This window comes from Microcebus murinus, chromosome 12, assembly GCF_040939455.1.
Source record: "Microcebus murinus isolate Inina chromosome 12, M.murinus_Inina_mat1.0, whole genome shotgun sequence".
Taxonomy (NCBI): Eukaryota; Metazoa; Chordata; class Mammalia; order Primates; family Cheirogaleidae; genus Microcebus; species Microcebus murinus.
The window spans coordinates 6,853,589-6,878,500 of record NC_134115.1 but is presented as its reverse complement, the minus strand read 5'-3'; the positions used below and the strand labels follow the sequence as shown (position 1 = coordinate 6,878,500).

Below are 24,912 nucleotides of genomic sequence, written 5' to 3'. Positions count from 1 at the left end.
GGCATCAGGCACCCCTGGTAAGATACAATGAAGATACTTCACCTTTGTGGTACTTGTCCAAAAAGTCAGTAACACCAAATTAAGAAAACATGAGACAATTCCAAATTGAGAGACATTCTGTAAAATTTCTGGCCAGTTCTCTTCAAGTGTCAAGATCATAATCATAAAAGAAAAGAAGGACTGAGAAACTGTCACAGAATGGAGGAGATTAAAGACATGTGACCACTAAATTCAACATGGGATCCTAGATTGGATCTTAGATCAGAAGGGGAATAGTGTAAAAATATGGGAAAAACTACTAGAAAATTCAACTAAGGTCTGTAGTTCAATTAATAGGTTATCCCAATGTTAATTTATCCACTTTGAGAAATGTACCATGGTTGTGTAAGATGATAACATTAGGAGGGAAACATAAAGTTACCAGTTGGCCCTGGCATCCTACTGTAAGAATAGACTTCATGTATTTATACATTTACTATTGGTATAGACTCATAAGGTTCTATTTTTTCAATGGTTTATAAGTCATCGGTGTACTTAGTTTGGTGCTCGCTGTCCCAGATTTGGCCAATGGGTGGGAGTCTCTTCAAATTGGCTCTTCTATCCTAGTGGCATGTTCCATTGTTTGTTTTTTGGTTTTTTCCCTTAAGCACTTCCTTACTTTCTGGCATGACAAGATCTTCCAGGACCAAACCCTAGTCCTGGAAGCAGCCACTTCTCCAAGAAGTCCTGGTTTCCATCAATGGAAAATGGTGTCAAGCACTAAGATCTGGGCACTGCTACCTGCTACTGCAGTATCCTTGCTTCTTTGTCTTTTCAGTGGACAGACCTAGAAAATACATATGTGTACATACACATACACACAGATATACACACATAAACATATACATGCACACAAACATGCATGTGCACATAAACATGCATGGACACACAACTACACATCTCAGGAATCAAAAGTTCACACCAGTACTTCCCTTTACAGTCCATTCTCTCGAGCTGCTTTCTTGCTTTGCCCCATTCCTCCTGTGTAGGACTTTCCTTGCACAGTGAGAACCCTGGCTCCTACTAACACGGACACATGTACTCATGTGCCCAATCCTACGTAATGCATATAAAATAGTTTCAGGATTGCTTTGCCCAGGCTGCTACAATATACAAACATACTAGAGAGTTTTGGATTGTTTGTAATACTAATACACACATACATAACAAGCCCTGCCAGACACTGAGGTATGTTCATTATTTTCCCTATGTATGCCTTTTGCACTTTTCACTTAACATTTCCTAAAAACAACCCAAAAGAGTTTGTTGGTATCTCCTTCCTCATTCTTTTCACAGGTGGGTTTTACTCCATCATGTGTTATTTAATCAATTTCCTATGCTTTGACTATGCAAGTAGTTTCCAATATTTTGCAACTGTAAATAATGTTTTCATCAATAACCATGTGCATATATTTGGAGGTGACACTCATATAGTGATATAATTGGAGGTGACTCTTCAGGATAAATTCTTAAAAGTGTGTTTGCTATGTCAATAGTCTGTGTATATGTAACTTTATTAAGTATTGTTATTTCCCTCTATGGGGTTTATACCATTTTGCAGTCCCACCAACAATGTACGAAAATGCCTGTTTCCCCACAGTCTGATCAATACATAGTACTATCAAACTTTTGAATTTTTGGCATTCTAATGGGTGAGAACTGGTATCTCAGTGTAGTTGTAATTTACATTTCTCTTACCATGAGTAAAGCTGAACATCTTTTCATATGTTTAGACCTCTTTTGGTAAAGAGTGTGTTCATGTCTTTTGCCCACTTTCCTATAGGTTTTCTGGTCTTTTTCCTTCAAATTTTAAAACATCAATAAAATGATGATTAACCCTTTATGAGTGAAATATGTTGATTTATATGTTGATATGTATGTTCTCATAGTCATTTGCCTCTAGATATTGCTGATGGTATTCTTTAGCCATGCAAAAGGTTTTTTTGTTATTTGTAAATAACATTTATTAATTTTTTATTGGCTCTGGATTTTTTTCTTTCTTCCCTTTTTACATTTTTAGAATATTACAGGGGTACAAACATTTTGGTTACATAAACTGCTTTTGTACAGTTTTAGTCAAAGTTATAAGTGTGCCCATCACCCAGATAGTGTGCACTGTACCTGTTAGGTGTGAATTTACCCATCCCCTGCTCCCCCCTCCTACTTGCTTGATTTCCATTGAGTTTTACTTCTATATGTGCACATAAGTCTTGATCTCTGGATTTTAAGTCACAATTAGAAAGCCTGTGGCTACACCAGGCTAAAGATGCCCTTTTTTTTTTCTTATTTAAATATCTGATTCATTAGAATTATGTATTATGTGAAGAATAGAATTTTATCAATTTCCAAATGGCTCACTAATGTCCCATTTATTAAAAGAATATTTTTCAGTTATTTGATTTTCCACCTTTCTGAAATGCTACTTTTAAAAAAAATGTTTTTGGTCTAATGTTACTTTATTATGTTCCATTGATCTATTCATGTGCTAAAACCACAATGTTCAAATTATAGAGGCTTTGTAAGGTGTTTTCGTATCTGGATGGGCTTGTCCCCCTCGAGCACTTCCTGTGCAGTGTTTCCATAGCAATTCTTATGTATAATTTTTCCACATGAATTTTAGGATTAACTTGTAGTTGATCTAGCTCAATGAAGAAAACTCATTGGAACTTTTAATGGGATTACATAACTTTGTAAATTATAAAGTTAGTGAGACTCACATCGGTGCTATAGTGAGATGTTGTAACCAAGAAGAGAAGATGACTATTTATTCAGGTCATTTTTGTATGCTTCAGTAGTGTTTTACAGTTTTTTTATTGACTTAGAACATTCTTTATTAACATTATTCCTGAATATTTTTTCCTAGTCTAATGTTACCAAAATTGGAGTCACTAATTTTATTCCAAACAAAAGGACAATACCTTGTGAAAGTTATTGCTGTGCTCCATTTAAAACAGTCATTTTGTGCTCCTTTTAGGTATCACAGCCAGGACTATTATATTTCCAGAGTTCAGACAGAGTGACCATGAAGAATGTGTATTTTGATGATTTGGTTTTTCTTTTCCAAAGACCTATAGCTAAATATTGTGTAGTAGTGTTAGGTATAGATTTCCTCTTTCCATAAAGCACTAATGTTCATTTCTGTTGTGGTTTTTCTATTAACCCAATCAAAATGGTTCATTTCCCCTTCTTTCATCACTGTTTTTATGTAAAATAGAGGTTTCAGATTTATCTAGCAGAGACATCATTAAAACATAAGTTCAGTTTTTACATTGTTTTTGATTTATATATCACTTATTTGATCTATTTTGGGCAAATGGCCATAGAAACTTCCATTTATGGGAAAACACTTTGACGTAAAAGGTCAATTCATATGCAGGAATGGTTATTATTTCTATTTATATCCTCAGTAGAAATTTCTTAAACTGCTGGTGTGAGATGACCCCACACCACACACATGTGTACATGCACACACATAAACTTGCCTGTGACTTTCAGCTCTGGCCATGGGAGAAGCAGCTGAAGCAAAAGGGCTTTAGTGGAAATGTGTCAATGAGGGCTGTCCTCAGGTAATCTCAGGCTGTCCCTGCCAAAGCTGATAAGGAGATCACTAAAGACTGGATATCTCCAGCTAAGGTGTTGGGGCCAGTGACCCTATCTGTCCTTCTACTTTTATCAATCCTCCCAAAACTTTCTGATTTCACAAAACTAAAACCTCTTTCCTTTCGTTCTGCTGAAAAACTTCTCTGAGCCAGTAATGGTTCTAGGGCCTAGGGAGATTAACCCTGCCATGAACACTTGGGGCCAAAGGCACAGGGCAAAGGATAGTCCTGACGTAGCCATTTGTCAGAATCTGGGACATTTGGGCTCTGAGGAGCATGAATAAGGAGGGGTCATGGCTAAAGGGGCAGTGCCTTGGGCTGGACATAAGAGCAAGTGGCCTCAGAACCTTACCCCCTGATTGGAGGACTAAGGGCCTGACACTTGGGCTGGATCACTGGAATGTGGGCATAGCTAAGATGAAAGGGCTTGGGGACAGGGGTAAGAATAAATGCCCTTCAATCTGGTATTAGGGAGGCTGAGTGTGTGGCTAATGTCACTCACCACAGACACTGGAGGACTCAGGAAGGGTAAAGTTGAAGACCATGTTAATGTCACTCACAGGACAATAGTCCATAATAAATGAATAGAGTAATTCCTCCATGTCTCCCAAGAGGTTGAATCCTTGGGGTTCTCCTCAACAGATCAGTGAATGAGGTACATAGTCAGGTATGCAGTTTTGTAGAGAAGCAGTTTATTAAAACAAAAGGCCACATAACACAGAGCACTATAATGTAGAAGATAAAGCAAAAATCAGATATCTCATGATCAGTGAAAGAAAGCAACTTTTTTTTTCTTCATTCCTTATCAGGAAAGTGGAACATTTACTAGTGATTTCTGTCATCTTCACACTTACAGGGAAAGGAAAGGAATGGTCAGAACACTTCTTATGACAGGAGTTGATGACTGGACATGAATTTAGGAGGTCCAGAAGGCAGTGTAATAGACCAAATTGTGCCCCTCCCCATCCCAATTCATGTGTATAAGCCCTATTCTCCAATATGACTGCATTTGGATATAGGACATTTAAAGTGATAGAGTTAAAATGAGGTCCTAAGGGTATGGCCTTAATCCAGTATGACTGGTGTCCTTATAAGGAGAGACACTAGGAAAGTACATGCACGAAGAAGGTGCCATCTTAGGACACAGTGAGAAGGTAGCCAAGGAGAGAGGCTTTAATAGAAACCAAACCTGCTGACACCTTGTTCTGGGACTTCAACTCCCAGAACTGTGAGAAAATAAATGTTCTATGCTTCAGGCACCCAGTCTTGTGTTTCCTTATGTCAGTTCTATTGAACTAATACAAATGTTGGGCCCAGGAGTGGGGTGCTTTATAATAAGCTTAAAAATGTAGAAGTGGTGCTTGGAACTGGGTAACTGGTAGAGGATAAAAGAGGCACATGTTTAAAAAAAGCCTGAATTGCCTTTAAAAGATTGTTGATAAGAATTCAGATGTTAGAGGTGATTCTGGTAAGGTCTCAGAGAGAAATGAGGAATGGAAACTGGAATTTTACTATGCAGTGGCAAAGAACTTGCCCAAATTGCGTTCTAGTGTATTGTGGAATGTAGAAATTGTAAGTGATTTAAGTGCAGAAATATTCAGATGAGATTTCTATACAAAGTGACAGAAGTGTGACCTGATTTTCCCTTGTTGCTTATGGTAAAATATGAAAGAGAAGGAACTATTAAGCAAAAAGGAACCAGAACTTTAAAGACTTGGAATATATTCAGCCTGCCTATATAGCAAAAAACGAGAAAGCGTGTTCTAGGAAGAACACGCTTTGATAAAAGAGATTAGTATGGGTGTGAGTGGAAACTATTAACCAGCTCACCAGCAACTCTGCCAGCTCAGCCTGAATAGGGAAAGAGAGAAAACGAAATGAAGGCAGGCTGTTGGGCTTCTGGGACTGTAAAGGACGGTATAATAGAGCTATCCAGCTGCGAACATGCATTAATCTTCAAGAAAAGGGAAGAGTGTGATTCTCAAACGGTGCATCTGAGATTGGCAGGGCCACCACTCTGACCAGGGGACCAGAGTACAGGTTTGGGGGGAAAGGGTGCCAAGTGTGTCTCCTCGTCAATTTCAGTGGGCCAGAAGCTACTGCCCAGGGTCAAGAGATCAACACTGCAGCCCCAGTGAGCCCCAAAAGAAGGAATGCCAACCAATGGGCCTAGTAGACATTGAGTATTGAGCCAAAGAGGATTATTCTCGAGACTCAAAACCTCATGGAATTTGCCTTGCTAAGCAAGGTTTGGGATTTGCTTGGAACCCAGCACTCCTTATTTCTATTTGACGTTTCTCTTTTGGAATGGGAAAGTCTAGCCTCTGCTTGTCCCACCATTGTATTTTGGAAGCAGATAACCTGTCTGGTTTCACAGGATCACAGCTGAAGAATTTTGCCTAAGGATGAATTATACCTGGAATCTCAATCCACACTTGATTTTGATGAGATTTTAGATTTAGAGTTGATGCTGAAATGAGTTCAGAATTTTATTACTGTTGGGATGGTGTGAATGTATTTGTATGTGAGAAGGACATGAACTTTGGCAGTCCAGAGGACAGAGTGTTATGGATTAAATTGTGTTCTCTCAAGATTTATATGCTGAAGTCCCAAAGCCCAGTGTGACTGTATTTGGAAATAGGGCCTTTAAGGTTATTAAGGTTAAATGAGGTCATAGGGGTATGACCCTATCCAAAATGACTTGTCCTTGTAAGGAGACACCAAGAAAGCATGTACACAGAGAAAAGGCCATGTAAGGACACAGCAAGAAGGCAGCCTTCTGCAAGCCATGGAAAGAGGTTTCAGTAGCAACCAAACCTGCCAACACCTTGATCTGGTGTCGCGCCCGCCTCGCCAGCAAGGAAGACGCGGCAACTGGAGTTCTTCTGACCGTGCTTTAATGGGGTTCCCTTTAAACTTGCATGATGCGGAAGACCCTGAGCACAAGCTCTCACACACTTATATACTCTAAGGAAGGAGGGAAGTGATGGGGATAGGTTAAGAGCGCGCGAGGGTTATTACTGATAGGCCAAGCTAAGATCCTTCATATGCATACTTAATGAGACAGGAAAAGCCCCTACACCTGCGCGGTTCACCCTGTTTATCAGTCTTGTAGTATGGGTGTAACCAGGAAGCCGGCGCCATCTTGCAATGGCGTTAACACCGCGCCCCACAATCTGGGACTTCCAGGCTCCATAAGTATGAGAAAATAAACTTCTGTTGTTAAAGCCACCCAGCCTGGGGTATTTTGTTATGGCAGCCCTCATGAACACATTGCTAACACAGAAAGTAAACTATAAGTCAACTATCTCATGATCAAAGAAAGAAAGCAACTTTTGCCCATTCCAATTCAGGAAAGTGGAACATTTACTCGTGATTTCTGTCAGCTTTACATTCATGGGAAAGGACAGAAGAGGAGAGGTCAGGAGAATACCTCTTGTGGTAGGAGCTGATGGCCAGACTTGGTCTTCCTGTGTCTGTGGAGGTGAGACTTCTGGCTAAAGCCACGCCCACACTCCCTGCACACATATGGCTTCTCCCCAGAGTGGGTCCGCTGATGTCGGATAAGGGCAGACTTAAAGCCAAAGCCACGACCACATTCATCACAAACACATGGCTTCGCTCCTGAATGTGTCCTCTGGTCAGAGATAGGGTGCGACTTCTGGCCAAGTCCTTGCCCACACATCCTCTCTACATAAAGCTCCTCCTCTGAGTGTGTCCTCTGGTGTCTGGTGAGGAGTGACTTAAAGCCAAAGGCACGCCCACACTCAGGACACAGGTAAGGCTTCTCCCCTGTGTGCGTCCTCTGGTGTCTGATGAGGGTGACCTTCTGACCAAAGCCACGCCCACACTCGGGACACAGGTAAGGCTTCTCCCCTGTGTGTGTCCTCTGGTGTCCGATGAGGGTGACCTTCTGGCTAAAACCTCGCCCACACTGGGGGCACAGGTAAGGCTTCTCCCCTGTGTGTGTCCTCTGGTGTCTGATGAGGGTGACCTTCTGGCGAAAGCTGTGCCCACACTCAGCACAGACATAAGGCTTCTCCCCTGAGTGTGTGACCTGGTGGCTGAGGAGTAGTGACTGCTGCCGGAAGCTGCGCCCGCACTCTAGGCATAAGAAGGGCTTCTCCCCCGTGTGTGAGCTCCGGTGTTGGAGGAGCGATGCCTTCTGGCAAAAGCCTCTCCCACACTCGGGACACACAAAGGGTTTCTCCTCCAAGTGCGTCCTCTGGTGCAGAATGAGGGCTATCTTCTGGCGAAAGCCCCGCCCACACTCCTGACACACAAAAGGTCTCTCCCCAGAATGGATCCTCTTATGGTTCGTGAGAGAGGAAGTGTACCTGAAGTGTCGCCCACACTCTCTGCACACATAAGGCTTCTCTCCCGAGTGCTTCCTATGGTGTATGTTGAGGGAGGCCTTCTGGCTAAACCGGCGCCCACACTCTGGGCACAGGTAAGGTTTCTCCCCCGTGTGTGTCCTCTGGTGCTTAATGAGGTCTGATCTCTGGCAAAAGGCTCTTCCACATTCAGGGCACGCATGATGCCTCTGGTGGCTGAACAGGCTCGACTTTTTCCTAAGTCCTAGTCTATATTTTCCACATATAACTGCTCCAGATTCTGAGGCATCTACTCCTTTCAACATTATGTCTGACTTCTCAGGGCTCATCCTCTGGGCCAGGCCAGGGTCTGTTCCTCCTCCTCTGTTGCCTTCCACCCAATCTACTGGGTGACCTTGATGTGTGCTGAAAAATGTTCCTGAAATTCTGCTTGGCCTTGTCTTCCTGAATGATATGTCGAGGCCTTCTCTCCCTCTACCTTCTCCTTTCTCACTCGAGCAGCTTGGAGCTTCAAGTTGAAAGTCACTTCCCGCAGGTGAGCTTGGGAAGATGTGAGGGGGATGACCGCTTAGCATAGATTGTCTGAGGAACTGTGGACTAGAAAAGGCCACCGGGCGTGAGAGACAGGGCTGGAATTCTGTCCTGCGCTCTGCTAGAGAGAAAGTCTTGGTCAGAAATCACCACAGGTGCCTCGTGGATGGTAACACTTGCCCAGCAGTATTCCTCAGATGTTCACAACAAAGCCTTCCTCTCCAGACCTACCTTCCATCCCATAGTGGCACAGTACACACTCTGCTGCAGCACAAAACACCCACACCACAAACTAGCTCTAAGTAACAGCCAAACTAAAAGGTTCAAGGAAGCATCACAGCAGGTTCAGCTCTGCAGACTGCTACGCTGCTGCAAGTAGAGTCACACATTTACCTCCTAAGCCATAGTCGTTACAGTGATACAAACATTACCCACAAATATATGCTTTTACTAAATGAGTTATTACAAATTTCCTTAGTGACCTTTTCTAGTATAAGAAAATGATGAATTTAATTAGGAGTTATTTCACCTAAAAGTTCCCCTAAATGGGTGAAGCAATATAAAATAATGGTTAAAAATACCCATGTGTGAAATTAAATTGTTTCTCCATTCACAAGCAAATATTTAATTTAGCAGTGGAGCAGAGGGACATGGTCTAGGTCTACAATTCCCAGGATTTTTGACTCCTATGACCTTAATCAATCCAAGACCTGCTTTTCTGGGTTTTCTACAAATCATTGTAAAAGGAAATTATAGGTGATTAGGCTCTATAATAATAGCAATTGCCTAAGAGATACCAAATTTGTATGTCTTGTTCCATTACAATTTGTTCTATCTACTTGGAGCTGATAAAAAAAAAAAGTGCCATGAGCTCTGAGTAAACCTAGCATGTCTTGCCTTTCTAGACCTACTTGATTTTTTCTGATTAACATAAAATGAGACATGTTTTATGAACCAGCTATGGCCGGTCTGCCAGCTGTTTTATATATAAAATAATATTGAGGCACAGCCACTCATTTCTTTATGTACTGCTTTCACAATACAACAGGAAAGTAGAATAGTTGCAACAAAGAACATAAAGGCCACAAAGCCCAAAATATTTACTGTTGTACCCTTTACAAAAAATGTTTGCTGAACCCTGATTCCCCAGCATTGACTCACTCCAACTGGTCTAAAATACCAGCTTTTGATTCTAATAAAAATAACCACCATGAAACCCTCTTCCTAACATTTAAAGCTCACCCTACCCCCTGACAAAACTATTCAATAAGTTTAGCTCTCTGGATGTGTCTATATGTGCACTGCTAGGTTTACAGGCTCCTCTGAAACTGCCTTGACAATTACTTACAACTGTTGACCCCAATGAACTCCCAAACTGTTAAAGTTAACTCTTTTTAGCCTTGGTATGATAATCTGACTATGGGTGGTTTCTCATCAGCAAATGTGCTCGTCATTGAACTATTATTTATTTTGGTAACCTAGTCTGAACACATTATCATAACTCTTGGCAGGTATATGCATTTCCAGCTAGCAGCTTCCAAAGAAATACTTTTGTGTAATTCTAGAGTTTTGATAGGCTAAGGTTTCAGTATTACACTATTGTCTGCTGATCTGTGATTCAATGGGAAGAGAAATGCAACCACTGCTGCTGTTTTGGCTTGTTTATACACCCATTGGGTCATAAACACTAAGCCCAGTTTACTACACATCATTTCAGGTGTGCTTTTCAGCAGTAGAGAAATCACTTTTGTGTCTCTTCTGTATTAAATGTGACTGATCTTAAATATAGTTAAAATTGTCCTTATGGGACACATAGCTTCTAATAAAATATTTTACTTATCATATCATAATCTGTTTATAACATCTTTTAAAATCTACAACTCCTCTTGTGCCAACTGATTTTCAGATGAATATATAATTCAATTAATGTATAATAACTCAAAAGAGAAAAAAAAACAATGTCCAATGTCTCCTTAAGGAAATTTTTCCTGCTACAGCTACAATTGTAAGAGAGAGACATATAGCTATGAATTAAACGAATGGCCTTAGATATTGGCCTGCAAGAGAAGCAACGCTGGGCATTCACTGCTTTAAAACAATTTAAAAAATTTTGTAATTTGGTCTGTAATGTAAAAGGGGGATATGTTTGGTATTAATCAAGCTATATTCTTGGAAAATGTACAACTTTCATAATATGTCATCTCCATGATTTAACCACAATATTGTTAGTATATGTGATGGTTAATTTTTTTTTATAGATATCACTTATGACATGTGATGTGATGGTTAGGTTAATTGTTATTTGATGCCCAGTTAAGCGTTATTCTGGGTGTTTGTGTAAGGGTGTGTGGGATGAGTTTAGTTAATATGTAAGTCAGCAGACTAGTAAAGCAGATTGCCACCCTGTGGGTGGCCCTCATCTAAGCAGTTAAAAGCCTGAAAAGAATGAAAAACTGTATCCTAAATGAGGGAATTCCTCCTGCTTGAGTGCCTTCCTGCTAGGAAATAGAAAACACTGGCTCTTCCTCAAGGCCGCTAGCCTTCTGACTGGAACTACACCACAGGTTCTCAGGCTTTCAGGTCTGGACTGGAGCAATATCATTCTCATGAATCTCCAGCTTATGACTGAAAATCTTGGGACTTGTCAGCCTCCATAATTGTGTGAGCAATATTCCTTACAGTAAACATATTAACTTTAAGAATTTGGTTCACACTATTATATATCTCCATCCTATTGGTTCTGTTTTTCTGGGGGAAAAAAACTAACTTGGTGCCAAGAAGTGGGATGCTTCTACAACAAATACATAAAAATGTAGAAGTGGCTTTAAAATGGGATGATAGAGAGAGGCTGGGAGACGCCTAGATTGCCCTGAAGGGAATGTTGGTAGAAATATGGATGTTAAAAGCAATTCTCGTGAGGTCTCAGATGAAAATATGGAACATGTTATTGGAAACTGGATGAAGGGCAGAAACTTTGGTATAAAGTAGCAAACAGCTAAATTGTGTTCTAGTCTTTTGTGGAAGGTAGCACTAGTGAGTAATGAAACTGGATATTTATTAATAGCTAAGGAGATTTCTAAGCAAAATGTTGAACGTGCAGCTTGGCTTGTCCTTATCACTTACAGTAAAATGCAAAGAGAGAGATTAAGGAACTGGTAAGCACAAAAGAACCCAAACTTGAAGATGTGGAAAATTCTCAACTTATGCATATGGCAAAAAATAAGAACGCTTGTTCGGAAGAGGATTCTAGGGTATGGCTTAAACTATTTGATAAGGAGATTAGCATGAGTGTGCACTATGAGTATAATCATCCATCACAGGAGAATCCAGGCATAGAGATAGGATTATGCCAGCAGAAATACCGTTTAGATGGAAATAAAAGAGACAGAGAAAATAGGATGATGTAAAAGAAGGCTGTCAAACTTCTTGCATTCTGCAGCACTGGAGAACCAACCTATTTTGATGCTAATGTGCACTATTCTTTAAAGAAAGGAAGAATGACCACAGTGATTCAGAGATCAGTGCAGGGCTGCCACACTCACCGCAGGCCCAGGGTACATAAGCAAAGAGGGCAAGAGTGGCTCCACATTGATTTCAAAGGAGAGTACTACCACAGCAGTTCAACAGGCTATGGCTATAAGAACAGAGGCCAGAGATCTGGCACTCTCCCTCTTTGCACGCTCAGAAGAAAGGCCATGGGAGGGAAGAGAGGCTTCACCAGAAATTGAACACTTCCAGAAACTTTATCTTGGATTTTCCAGCCTCTAGAAACGTGGGCAAACCAATTTCTGTTGTTTCAGCCACACAATCTGTGGTATTTTGTCATAGTAGTCCAAGCAGACTGCTACAGTATAATATAATTTATATACAATTTGGTTTTTACACAAAAAGTCTAGTATATGTAAACATCCTAAGTTTCCTCTACTGGTTTTACTGGTCAAATAATATAAAATTGTTTTCAAAAAATGTTTAAGATAAACTACAAAGATGTATTCAAGTCAGAATAACCAGTGGTCTAATAATTTGCAGACAATTCTAAAAATCATATGAATCTATACAACTGCTTTACACAAACTCTATGTAAATTCTAAAAACTTATTTCTTTGAATATTTTTAACTGCAAGATTGAAACACTGTTATTTAAAGATGACTTCAATTTAATTTCTAAGATCTTTGACTGAAACACTGAAAATCACTAATAAATTCAAATGTTCCCAGCATAAAGCAAATATTTAAAGTGATAGATATCCCAATTAACCTAATTTGATTATATGAATGTATCAAATTATCACATGTACCCCAACAATATGTACATCTATTAGGTATCAATAAAAAATGAAATCATATAAACTTACAATCGAATTGCAAAAACAGGAAAGAAAATCACTAACAAATATATTTTGGCTATAGTTTTCCTATGGAAATCAATTTAAAATTGAGAGAACATAATTATCATGCAATAATTTTACATATACTCTTTCCTATATATCAGGGGTCAGCAATCTTTTTTTGTAAAAGGCTATACAGTAAACATATAGCCTATACGGGCTGTACAGGCTACATGGTCTCGGTCTCACCTCATCAATTCTCATATTTTAGCACCAAAATGGCCATAGATGATGATGCATAAACAAATGAGAATGACAGTGTTCAGCAAAACTTTATTTATAAAATGTAGCAGGCCAGATCTGGCCTACAGGCTGTCACTTGCCAACCCGTTATAATAAACACCTTTGGTCTTTAAAAGCTTAAATTGTGAATTTACATTATCAAAGTGGAATTTACATTATCTTAATATGTTACTGTTTAGGTTTATTCATGATTGAAAATTAAAGCTTGAAATAATATCTTATATTTTACAGTATGATCACAGAAGAATGTATGTATCCATACATCCACTGAAATAATAATAAGCAAATAATTCTTAAATATGAAAAAAAGAACATAAAAACTATAACCTTATATCTATACCAACTGTTCTCCATGTGAACAAATACTGTTTTTTGTATATTCAGGAAAATAAGCTTTAATTTGGCTCATTTATAGGAACACTTTCAAATTCCAATAATCTTTTCATGCTTTGATGCTGCCTAAAACCATACTCATCAAGTTTGTTTTTTGTTTTTTTGTTTTGTTGGGGAAAAAATATCTTTGTTATACTCTGCTTTGGAACAGTTATGTTCCCAAACTATAAAGTTAGAGACAATTTCAGAGATGGACTCCTCTATTGGCTAGTTTTGCAGGATGAACGGTACGAGTGAAACAATGAGAAAATGGTAGAAAATGTCAAATCAACTGAAGTCTACTGGAGGTCCCTCCATCATACACATGTGTAAGAAAGGCAACTCAAGCACACTATCATGAAAAGATAAGGGTCAGAACATTGTGGCACACAGCTGTTTAGTTACAAAGGGGCTCCATGTGCCTCTGGAATCCCTCTGGGTGATAGTCACCCTGCTTTCTGCTCCTTGAAGTCTGTAAGCTTCCATCCCAGCTCCACATTCTTCTCTGTAGATTTCCACAATCATGCCAGTTAAGATTCCAATCTGGACCCCATGTATTCTGGAGACAGCTCATTCGTGGAAAACAAATTCTGTCTTCTATCGTCTCTCTACATCCTTGCTCTTTTTTGCCCTCAGGATGAGTAAACTCTTAAAACTTAGCAAAAATCCCCCCTCCGTTTCTTTTTCTGAACATTTTCATAAAGGGACAAGCATGGGAGGATAAAGAAAGACAGAGTGAGAGAGAAAAAACAAATCCATAAGGCCCTAGAATATCACTGGGAAGAAATAGCAGGCCACACTGCATCCATATGCAGAGAGAGAGAAGCAACGCAGGCTTCCAGATGAAAGAGGGGGAAAAAAAGAGCAAAGGGATGGCTGAAGGGGAGGAAGAGGGGGAGAGTGGGTGGGGGAAGAGAGAGGGAGAGGGAGAGGGAGAAAAATACAAAGGGAATTGGAGTTGAGTAGAAAGGCCTATGCACTGGGAATCATCATGAAAAATATTTTAGCTATGGTTACACTGTTCCATCATGTACCCCTTCTAAGTAGCAGGAACAAATTCCTACCAATCCAAATGCAGTATATCATACAAAACTAAAAAGGAAGTAACATGTATGGTAAAAATTCCACTTCAACCCTGATGCAACTAGGGACATCCGAATTAGACCAGGAATCTCTACAATACCTTTCATAGTTTAAAATTTCCCTTTCTCAGGCCGGGCGCGGTGGCTCACGCCTGTAATCCTAGCTCTCTGGGAGGCCGAGGCGGGCGGATTGCTCGAGGTCAGGAGTTCGAAACCAGCCTGAGCAAGAGCGAGACCCCGTCTCTACTATAAATAGAAAGAAATTAATTGGCCAACTAATATATATAGAAAAAATTAGCCGGGCATGGTGGCTCATGCCTGTAGTCCCAGCCACTTGGGAGGCTGAGGCAGCAGGATTGCTTGAGCCCAGGAGTTTGAGGTTGCTGTGAGCTAGGCTGATGCCACGGCACTCATTCTAGCCTAGGCAACAAAGCGAGACTCTGTCTCAAAAAAAAAAAAAAAAAAAAAAAAAATTTCCCTTTCTCCTCCAGCTCGTGTTACCTCTTTTTATTTTTTTAAATCTTCTTTTGAAATAATTGCATATTCACATATTATTAGAAGAAAAATACAGAGAAATCAGTATATCCTTATCAATTTTTCCCAATGGCAACATTTTGCAAAACTGAAGTACAATATCATACCCAGGATATTCATATTGATACAATTCACCAATCTTACTCAGATTTCCCACTTTTACTTGCACTCTTTTGTATGTTTACATCCATGCAATGATCACATATGCAATTTCATTGATCCACCACCAGCGAAGACACAGTTTCATTGATCCTAAGAGGATCCCTCATGTTACTCTTTTGTACTCACACTCATCTCCTTCATGACCCCTTACCCCCATCCCTAATCCATGGAAACCACTATTCTATTCTCCATAATTCTGTCATTTCCATATTACATAAATGGGATCACACAGTATGTAGCCTCTTCAGATTGGCTTATTTCACTCAGCATAATTCTCTGAAAATTCATCCAAGTTGTTGCCTCTATCAATAGTCCATACCTTTTTATTGCTGAGCTGTATCCCATGGTATTTATTTTCTAATACTAAGCCTTACATACGTGGAATAAATTCTACTTGGTCATGAGTATAATTCTTTTTATATACAGTTGGATTCAATTTGGAATAGTTTTCAAGGACTTTTAATATCTAGGTTCATCAGAGATTGGTCTGTAGTTTTATGTTTTTGCAACTTATTTCTCTAGTTTTGTAATTAGTAATTCTGGCCTCACAAAATAAGGTAGGAATGTACACTTCTATTTTCAGGAAGAGATTCCGAAAAATGGTATTAATTATTTTTCAGGCTGGGCACAGTGGCTCATGTCTGTAATCCTAGCACTTTGGGAGGTCAATGTGGGAGGATCATCTGAGACCAGGAGGAGTTCCAGACCAGTCTGAGACACATAGTGAGACAGTCCCCACCCCACCAACTTCACAAAAATAAAAATAAAAAACATTAACTGGGTGTGGCTGCATGCACCAATAGTCATAGCTACTACAAAAGAAGAGGCAGGAGGATAGCTCAAGCTCTGGACTTTGAAGCTGCAGTGAGCTATGATGACGCCATTGCACTGTAGCCAGGGTGGCAGAGCGAGACTCAATCTCAAAAAAATAAAGTATTTTTCAAATGTTTGTTGCATTCTCTGTGAAATCTTCTGAGTCTACAGATGTCCTTTACAGAAATTTTAAATTATAAATACAGTTTCCTTAATGGTTATATGACTATTCAGATTATCCATTTTATCTTGAGTTATGTGGTTTTTGAGGAATTGGTCCATTTCTTTGAAGATACAGAAGCCATGAACACAGTCAAATTTTTTGTATTATTCCCTTATTACCTTTTTTATGGCTGCAGCATCTGTAGTAATAACATTTCTTTCCTGACATTGATGATTTGCATTCTCTTTTTACTTTTGTCACTCTTACTAAGTGAGATTAATCCTTTTTATTTTTTGAAGAACCAAATTCTGGTTCCTTGATTTCTGTTTTTTCCTATTTTGAATTACATTTACTAACACTTTTATCTTTGTTATTTCCATCCACCCTCTTCTTTGAGGCTTGTTTTTTACTCTGTCTTTTCACATTTCTTGAGTTAGGAATTTAAATTATTGCTTTGAGACATTTCTTCATTTATAACGTGAGCATTTAGTGCTATAAATTTCCCTCTCAACATAGCTTAAGTTGCATCCCACAGCTTTCATGTTTTGCATTTTCATTTTCATTCAGTTCTATACAGATTTGTTTTATCTTCTTTGAGACTTCCTAGTTGACCCATAGTTTATTTACAAGTATACTGTTAAATGCTGAAGTCTTCGGAGATTTTCCTGTTGTCTCCCTATTACTGATTTCTGGTTTGATGCCATTATGGATAGAAAACATACTCTTTATGATTTCAATTCCTTTAAATTTGTTGAGGTTTGTTGGACTAGGACATGGACTAACTTGATGAATGTTTCAAGGATGCCTGAAACAAAAACATGTATTCTATTCTGCTGTTGTTGGGTGAAGTGTTCTGTATATGTCAATTAGATCCTCTTGGTTGATTATGGTGTTCACGTCTCCTATATCCTTGAGTTTTGTTCTAGAAGTTCTACCTTAGGAGAACTTAGGGAGCAACACTGCTTACAGAGCAATGTTGAAATCCCCAAGAATAACTCTGACTTTCTCAGTATCTCTATTTAGCTCTGAGGTTTGGCTTCATGTATTTTGCTATTTGGTACACACATATTTAGGATTATTATGTTATATATCATTATGTTATGTATTATGTTATGTATTTCTGATGGATGGATTTCTGCATTATTATGTAACGTTCGTCTTTGTCTCTAGGAACTTTCTTTGCTCTGAAGTCTGCTTTATCTGCTATCAACATAGCAACTTATCAATTTCTTAAATTAGTGATTGCATTATATATCTTTTCCCAAACTTTTAACTTTGAATCTATGCTGCTGAATTTAAAATGACTTTCTTATAAACAGCATATATTTGGGTCATGTTTTTTTAATCCACTATCACAATCATTTTCAACTGATATAATTAGAACATTCATTTTTAAGATAATTATTGCTATGTTAAGGTCTGACATTTTATTTTTTGTTAATAAAACATTTTATTATTTGTTTTCCATTTGTTTCCTGTAGGTCTCATTTTTCTATTTCTCTTTTCTTATGTTACTTTGGGTTTTCTGACTATTGTTAGGATTCCATTTTTATTAATTCATAGTGTTTTTGAGTATATCTCTTTGTGTAGTTTTCTTAGTAACTGCTCTAGATATTACAATAATCATATGTGCTTTTATCAGTGTATATATCAACACTTTAATACTTTGAGTGAAATGTGGAAATCTTATCCTCATATAGGTCCCTTTACTTTCTACACTTTTAAATATTATTGTCCAGATTGTAAGATTATCCAAAAAATATCTGTGCATTAATCATCACATATGATTATAAAAATTTACGGGGAAAATGATAGTCTATTGTATGTACCCATATTTGTGCTCATTAAATTTTTTCTTCCTTTGTGATATTCCAGGATTCCTTTTTTTTTTTACCACTTTCTTCTGTTTGAAGGACTTCTTTTATCTATCCTTTAAGGGTAGGCTACTGGAGACAAATTCTTTGTTTTCTTTAGTCTGAGAATGTATTCTTTGCCCCTTCATTCCTGAAGAACAGTAGTGCCAGATACAGAATTTGCAGCTGACAGTCTTTTCTTTCAGTACTTGAAGAAAAATATTTTACCACCTCTTCATGGGCCCCATGGTTTCATATGAGAAATCTGTTTTCATTTGAATTGGTGTTCCTCTATGGATAAAGGATCTTTTTCTCTGTTTTCAATATTTTCTTTAGTCGTTAGTTTTCAGAATTTTACTTATAATGTGTCTTGACGTGTATTCCTATGGGTTTACTTTATTTAGTGTTCCCGTGGCTTCTTGAATCTGCATGTTTATGTCTTTTCCAAAATTAGGTAAGTCTTCAACCACTATTTTTTCAATACTACCCTCTTATATCCTTCTGGGAATTTGATGACATGAATGTTAGCTTCTTGTTTTTGTCCCAAAGGTTTCTGAGACTTTTTTGCAGTCTCTTTTCTTTCTGTTGTTCAGATTTGTTCAGTTTTATTGCTCTGTCCTCAAGTTCACTGATGCTACTCTCTGTCACATCAACTCTACTACAGAGCTTATAAAATGAGTTTTTAAATTTCTGTTGTACATTTCAGTTGCATAATTTCAAACTGATTTTTTGCATAACATACTTCTTTGTGGAGATTTTGTACTTTTTCATTTGTTTCAAGAAAATCTGTAACTACTTGAAGCAACTGGCTTCTCTAAAATCCTTGTCAGGTAATTCTAATGTCTGATTCTCAGTGTTTGTGTCAGTTGAATGTCTTTTCTCATTTAATTTGCTGGTACTTAGCATGATGGCTGATTTTCTATTATATCCTGAACATATGACTGCCATGCTAAGAGACTTTTGGTCCCATTTAAATCTCATTTTAGTAGGTTCACTAAGTGTAGCACCCAAATCCTAGCCTAGTTTTGTGGCTATTTGTTCCAATGAAAATTTACTTTTCAGAGCACCTGTAATGCTATTAGAGTTTGTCTGGTTCATCTGGTACCACTTTTGCTCCCACATTAAGCTGCTGGTGCTGCTTCAGGGTCCTAAAGGAGCTTCTCTGGGAAAGACTGCCTAGTGTCCCTAAATGAGGAAGGCATGCTCTAACACCAAGGCAGGAAGAGGCATGATAGGCTAAGTCACTGTTGTGTTGGGATTCCCATTCCTGGTGCCTCCTGGTCATCAGGTATCTGCTAGTGGAAGAGGGGAGTCTCTTCCTGAGTTTCTTAGGTTGGGTAGTTGTTTAAAGGGGATCCCCCTTCTGTGGCCATCTGACTGCCAGGTGTCTTGCATCTGGGAGAGGAGTCTTAAGCCTACGGAGACAAAACAGCACTTCCAGGAACAGATATTTCTGTGGTTGGATGCCTATGGATGGTGCTACTCAGCCTTCTGGGGTCTCTAGGTGAGGGGAAGGAACTGTAAGGCCTGCAAAAAACTAGAACAGTACCCTTTACCACTTATTGACAGCAGTGCTTAATTGATCCCACATGTTCCTACTGCCTGTTGACCTGGTATTGTCAGAAATTCCATTCTATCCAGGGGAGGAATGAGCCTACTAGGACTGCCATCTGTTGCCAGTATGGAGGCTGGGAAACAACAGGCCAGTGCCCTTCCTTCTGTTGGGCAGGGACATAAGATACCCTGTCACTATGTTATTCCTCCAGTCATAAAGTGCCAAAACAGCCCATATTGCTCATCTACCTTTCAGAGTTCTCCCTTTGGCCATCTTGTGCATTATTTCCAGGGTTTATAGTTGTACTAAACAGGAGGACATCTTGTCTATCAGGAATCCCAGTTACTTCTCAAAAAGCAACAAGAACTCTTGAATTCTGGAAGAACTAAAATGCTTTCTAATTATTACCTCAACTCCTGTTATGTTTTAGTATTGTATTGACACTCTGATATATGAAATAGCCAAAACAACTATTCCTTGCTCTCCAACCTGGGATTTTCAAAAATCTTGCCAATCAAAAAGAGAAGCTCAGCATTTGATGGCTAATACTAAATAACTCATTATCAGTATAAAGATATTTCAGAGATTATGTACATTTTGGTTTAAGACGCATATTCTTATCCATGCACAAAAACTGGTATAAAATACACAAACTGACTTTTTAAAAAAGATTCTGTTCCTAGTTTTAAATAGGCTGCCAACTGGAGATAATCATAATTCCCAATATGTTATAAACTAAAAGCTCTAGAGAGTGGCAATATTTTCAGTGTCTAAAAGTCCATATCGTAACTCCTAGGTAATTATAGACTAAGTACTTATAAATCCTATGGGACACCCCTCAGTAGAGAAATTTACTTTTGTCAGCTCTGAAATTATTGCTTCCTGTAATAAACAAAACAAGGCATTTAGTCTTTCCCATGGTTAGTTTCTCTTTTTTATCTTACTTTTGCCTATAGAGCCCTGTTATAAGCTAACAATAGGAATTGAGTTTCCTGGAACAAATTTTAAAAGCATTGATCAGAAATGTACCAGGTAAGTAGCAGGCCATAGCAAGAAACTAAATCAGGACTTGAAGGGCCCTGTCGGAACACAGATAATTTTATGGAATTAGACTATTTAACATAAGATCCTAGGTTCAAGACAGACAATTATAAATAAGAATACCAATTTATATCACTGAACTACTTTTAATCACAAAATATATATTTCTTATTTTTGACTATACTACTTCTTAAAAACCTCTTTACATAGACATCTCATCAATTAGAGTCAGTAAGATCATATGTGCAGAGACAGGGAATGGAGTCAAGATAGCAGACCAGAGACACCAGCTGGCAGATTGTCTCAGAAACAAGGAAAAGTTTTAGATGAAAAAGGAAAAACAAACAAACAAACAAAGATCAGGTATAATTCTGAGAGAAACATGCCAGAACCTACCAGAGACTCCACAGGAAGAAGCTATGGAGCAGAACAGGAAGGAGCAAAGTTATAAGCAGAGATCAACCCACAAGAGCCTTGGAGTCCAGTGAGAAGGGTAGGTGGAGCAGTTTGTTTCTCTCTCCCTCACATCTCTGACAGACAATGGGTTATCAAGCTGCTGGAGAGACCTTCTGCCCACATGAGCACAGAGGCTGCTGCCACCAGTGAGCTGGGAGCTTCTTGTGGACAGGGCACCAGGCTCCCAGTCGCCGTGGGGCTCTTCCCACTCCATAGCCCCAAGCTGGGACTGCAGGTGCTGTATTACTTCTCTACCCACTGTGTGCCTTAGTCCTCCCCAGGAGCCTTCAATTTCTCAGGTTTACTCTTGCTCATTCCCACACAGATATTTTCTAACTCCAGCTCAGACTGTAGGAGCCACAGGGTTCAGCAGATCCCAGGTGACCTGTGTGACTCTGGTGTCTGGAAATTCTGGGCGGGCAGCCTCCCCAAAGGAGGGATGAACATGACCAGAATGCTAGCTTTCCTCCGTCCAGACTCTTTTTCCCCCCTCCCTTCCCCTACGCATGGCTGTCGAGAGAGAGAATTGACCGACCACACAGAGGCTTCCACAGAGAGTGGGGCTCAGACCTTTCCTCTTCGGTCCTGCAGTGGTCTCAGGAGTGCTCAGACTGTGAGCTCCCTGCCCACCACCTCTCCCTGGTGCTGCTTGCCCCGTGATTCCATCAGAGTGGGGCATACCCCGAGGCAGAAGGACATTGAATCTGCTTGGGCACCCAGGAACTCGGGACCAGCATGAATCTCCCTGGCATGGTCAGGGACTGATCTTCGGAGACCTGGGGACAGACCCACAGGCCAGATCATGTACTCCCAGCTCTTGATCACGTTGCTCAGGGTTAGGGAGGGAATATTTGTGAATTAGTCTCAGGAGGCAAAGGAGCCTACATGAGAAGATCGGGGAGGTATGTGCAGTGTAAATTCTAGCTGCAGTGTGCTCACAGGGCACCCCTGTCCCAACAGGAGGGCTGCATTTAGCTCAAGCCAGGATCCTGGACAGGGAAATTCCTGGCCCACATCACAGTTGTAGGGGAGCCCAGCAGGCTTGAGCTCCTGCCTGTTAGCAGATGCCCAGGGTGGGGGAGCTGGGGAAACTCAGAGTAGGGGAGGGTGGAGAAGAGCAAGACCCATTCCAGACTGCCAGATAATGAATCTCAGATGGCCCTGCCTCCACAAGCAGACTCTCTGGTTGGGTGGGGCCACTTCAGCCCCTCCCTAGAAGCCTTGCCGAAAAACTGGGAGCAGACCTTTCATCCCCACTGAAACAGATACCTTGCGAGCTTTTGTGGAATCTGAGGGCAAGCTCACCCAACCCAGACTACAGAGCTACAATCCCCCACTCACCTGTGCTATAGCAGAGAATTAGGTCTCATCTGAAGTTTCAGGACCCCACCCAACACCTGGGGCATTCGAGTGTTTCTCCTGAGGGCCTAGGGCTGGTCATGGGACCCAGACACAACAATGCAGCATGTTCTTTCATTTTATAACTCAATCATACAGAAGGTGGTTGATTCTAACCCAGAAGCACCACCTACTATCCCAGAGATTAAACTGAGTGTGACATTATCTAAACAAAAGAAAATTAAAAAATAAGAAGCAATGGCTTCTCCAGATGAGAAGGAATCAGTGGAAAAATCTCTGGAAATATGAAGAATCAGAGTGAAAGGTCACCCACAAAAGGGAACACAAGCTCTCTAGCAATCAAAATCAGAATATTGAAATGACAAATAAAGAATTCCACATATGGATTACATTAATAAGTAAGAGTTCAACAAAAATACAAGAGAAAATGGAGAACCAACACAAAGAAACAACAAACAATTCAGGAAATCAATTAAACTTCACTAAAGAAATCAAATTATGAAAAAAAATCAAATAGAACTTCTGGAAATGAAAAATTTATTTAAGGAAATGCAAAACACGGCGTAAACTCCTGAGAATAGACTAGAACAGACAGAGGAAAGAATCTTAGAGCTTGAAGACAATACCGTTGCATAAAGTCAGTCAAAGACAAAGAACAGAGAATTAAGAGGAAGGAACAAAGTCTACAAGCAATATGGGGTTATGTAAAGAGACGAAACATAAGAATTATAGGCATCCCTGAGGGTGAAGCAGAAAACACACAAGGGTTGGAAAACCTATTTTAGGAAATAATTGAGGAAAACTTCCCTGGTCTTGTTAGAAACTTGGATATCCATGTACAAGAAGCTCAATGAACACCTGGGACACTCACAAAGAGGCAATCACCACAGCACATAGTCATCAGACTGGCCAAAGATAACCAGAGAGGAACTACTGCAAGTTGTAAGGCAAAAACATCAGGTAACATACAAAGAAAAACCCATCAGGCTAACTGCAGACTTCTCAATTGAGACCTTACAAGCCAGAAGGGATTGGGACCCCATCTTCAGTCTTTTTAAACAGAATAATGGCCAGCCTAGAATTTTGTATCCTGCAAAACTAAGTTTTTTTATATGAGGGAGAAATAAAGGCTTTTTCAGACAAGCAAACAATAAGGGAATTTGTCAAGGCTAGACCTGCCCTGCAGGAAGTACACAGATCTACATCTACTGATCTACATATTGGTCAGCACAACAGAAACCTACCAGTGTAAAAATACCCAAAAGCTAAAACTCAGAGCCCATATAAAATAATGGCTCAAGAGGTAAAGCAAAGCAACAAGGTTCTACTCAACCAGATGAACAGAAATGCATCCCACTTATCAATCCTTTCAAGAAATGTGAACAGCTTGAATCCCCCACTCAAGAGACATAGGCTGGCTTACTGGATAAAAAAATACAAACCAGGGCCGGGCGCTGTGGCTCACGCCTGTAATCCTAGCTCTTGGGAGGCCGAGGCGGGCGGATTGCTCAAGGTCAGGAGTTCAAAACCAGCCTGAGCAAGAGCGAGACCCCGTCTCTACTATAAATAGAAAGAAATTAATTGGCCAACTGATATATATATAAAAAAATTAGCCGGGCATGGTGGCGCATGCCTGTAGTCCCAGCTACCCGGGAGGCTGAGGCAGAAGGATCACTCGAGCCCAGGAGTTTGAGGTTGCTGTGAGCTAGGCTGACGCCACGGCACTCACTCTAGCCTGGGCAACAAAGCGAGACTCTGTCTCAAAAAAAAAAACTTTAAAAAAAAAAAAAAAAAAAATACAAACCAAGTATCTGCTATCTCAAGGAAACACATCTAATGCACAAGGTCTCATTCAGACTCCAGGTGAAGGGATAGAAAAAAATATTCCATACAAATAGAAATTGAAAGAAAGCAGTTTTGCACTCAAGTGTTTATAGCAGCACAATTCACAACTGCAAAGATGTGGAAACAACCCAAATGCCCATCAGTACATGAGTGGATTAATAAAATGTGGTATATGTATACCATGGAGTACTACTCAGCTATAAGAAACAATGGTGATCTTGCATCTCTTGTATTTTCCTTGATAGAGCTGGAACCCATTCTACTAAGTGAAGTATGCCAAGAATGGAAAAATAAGCACTACATGTACTCACCAGCAAATTGGTTTCACTGATGAACACCTAAGTGCACATATAGGAATAACATTTATCAGGTGTTGGACAAATGGGAGGAGGGAGGAAGGGATGGGTATATACATACATAACGAGTGTGATGTGTACCATCTGGGGGATGGACATGCTTGAAGCTCTGACTCCGGGGGAGGGGAGAAGCAGGGGAAAGGCAATGCACGTAACCTAAACATTTATACCCCCATAATATGCTGAA

General features: G+C 39.8%; 1 protein-coding gene across 1 annotated transcript; it reads right to left on the bottom strand.

The window, feature by feature from the left end:
- Window positions 1-6,518: 6,518 nt before the first annotated feature.
- Window positions 6,519-24,294, bottom strand: ZNF169 (zinc finger protein 169). The gene has a single exon (XM_076008484.1). The coding sequence runs from the start codon at window positions 8,545-8,547 to the stop codon at window positions 7,060-7,062; it is 1,488 nt and encodes a 495-aa protein (XP_075864599.1). The 5' UTR covers window positions 8,548-24,294; the 3' UTR covers window positions 6,519-7,059.
- Between the last annotated feature and the right edge of the window lie 618 nt (window positions 24,295-24,912).

Bases quoted from the DNA above. Each gene is read 5' to 3' on its own strand.
- ZNF169 (XM_076008484.1), bottom strand. From the start codon at position 8,547: ATGCTAAGCGGTCATCCCCCTCACATCTTCCCAAGCTCACCTGCGGGA.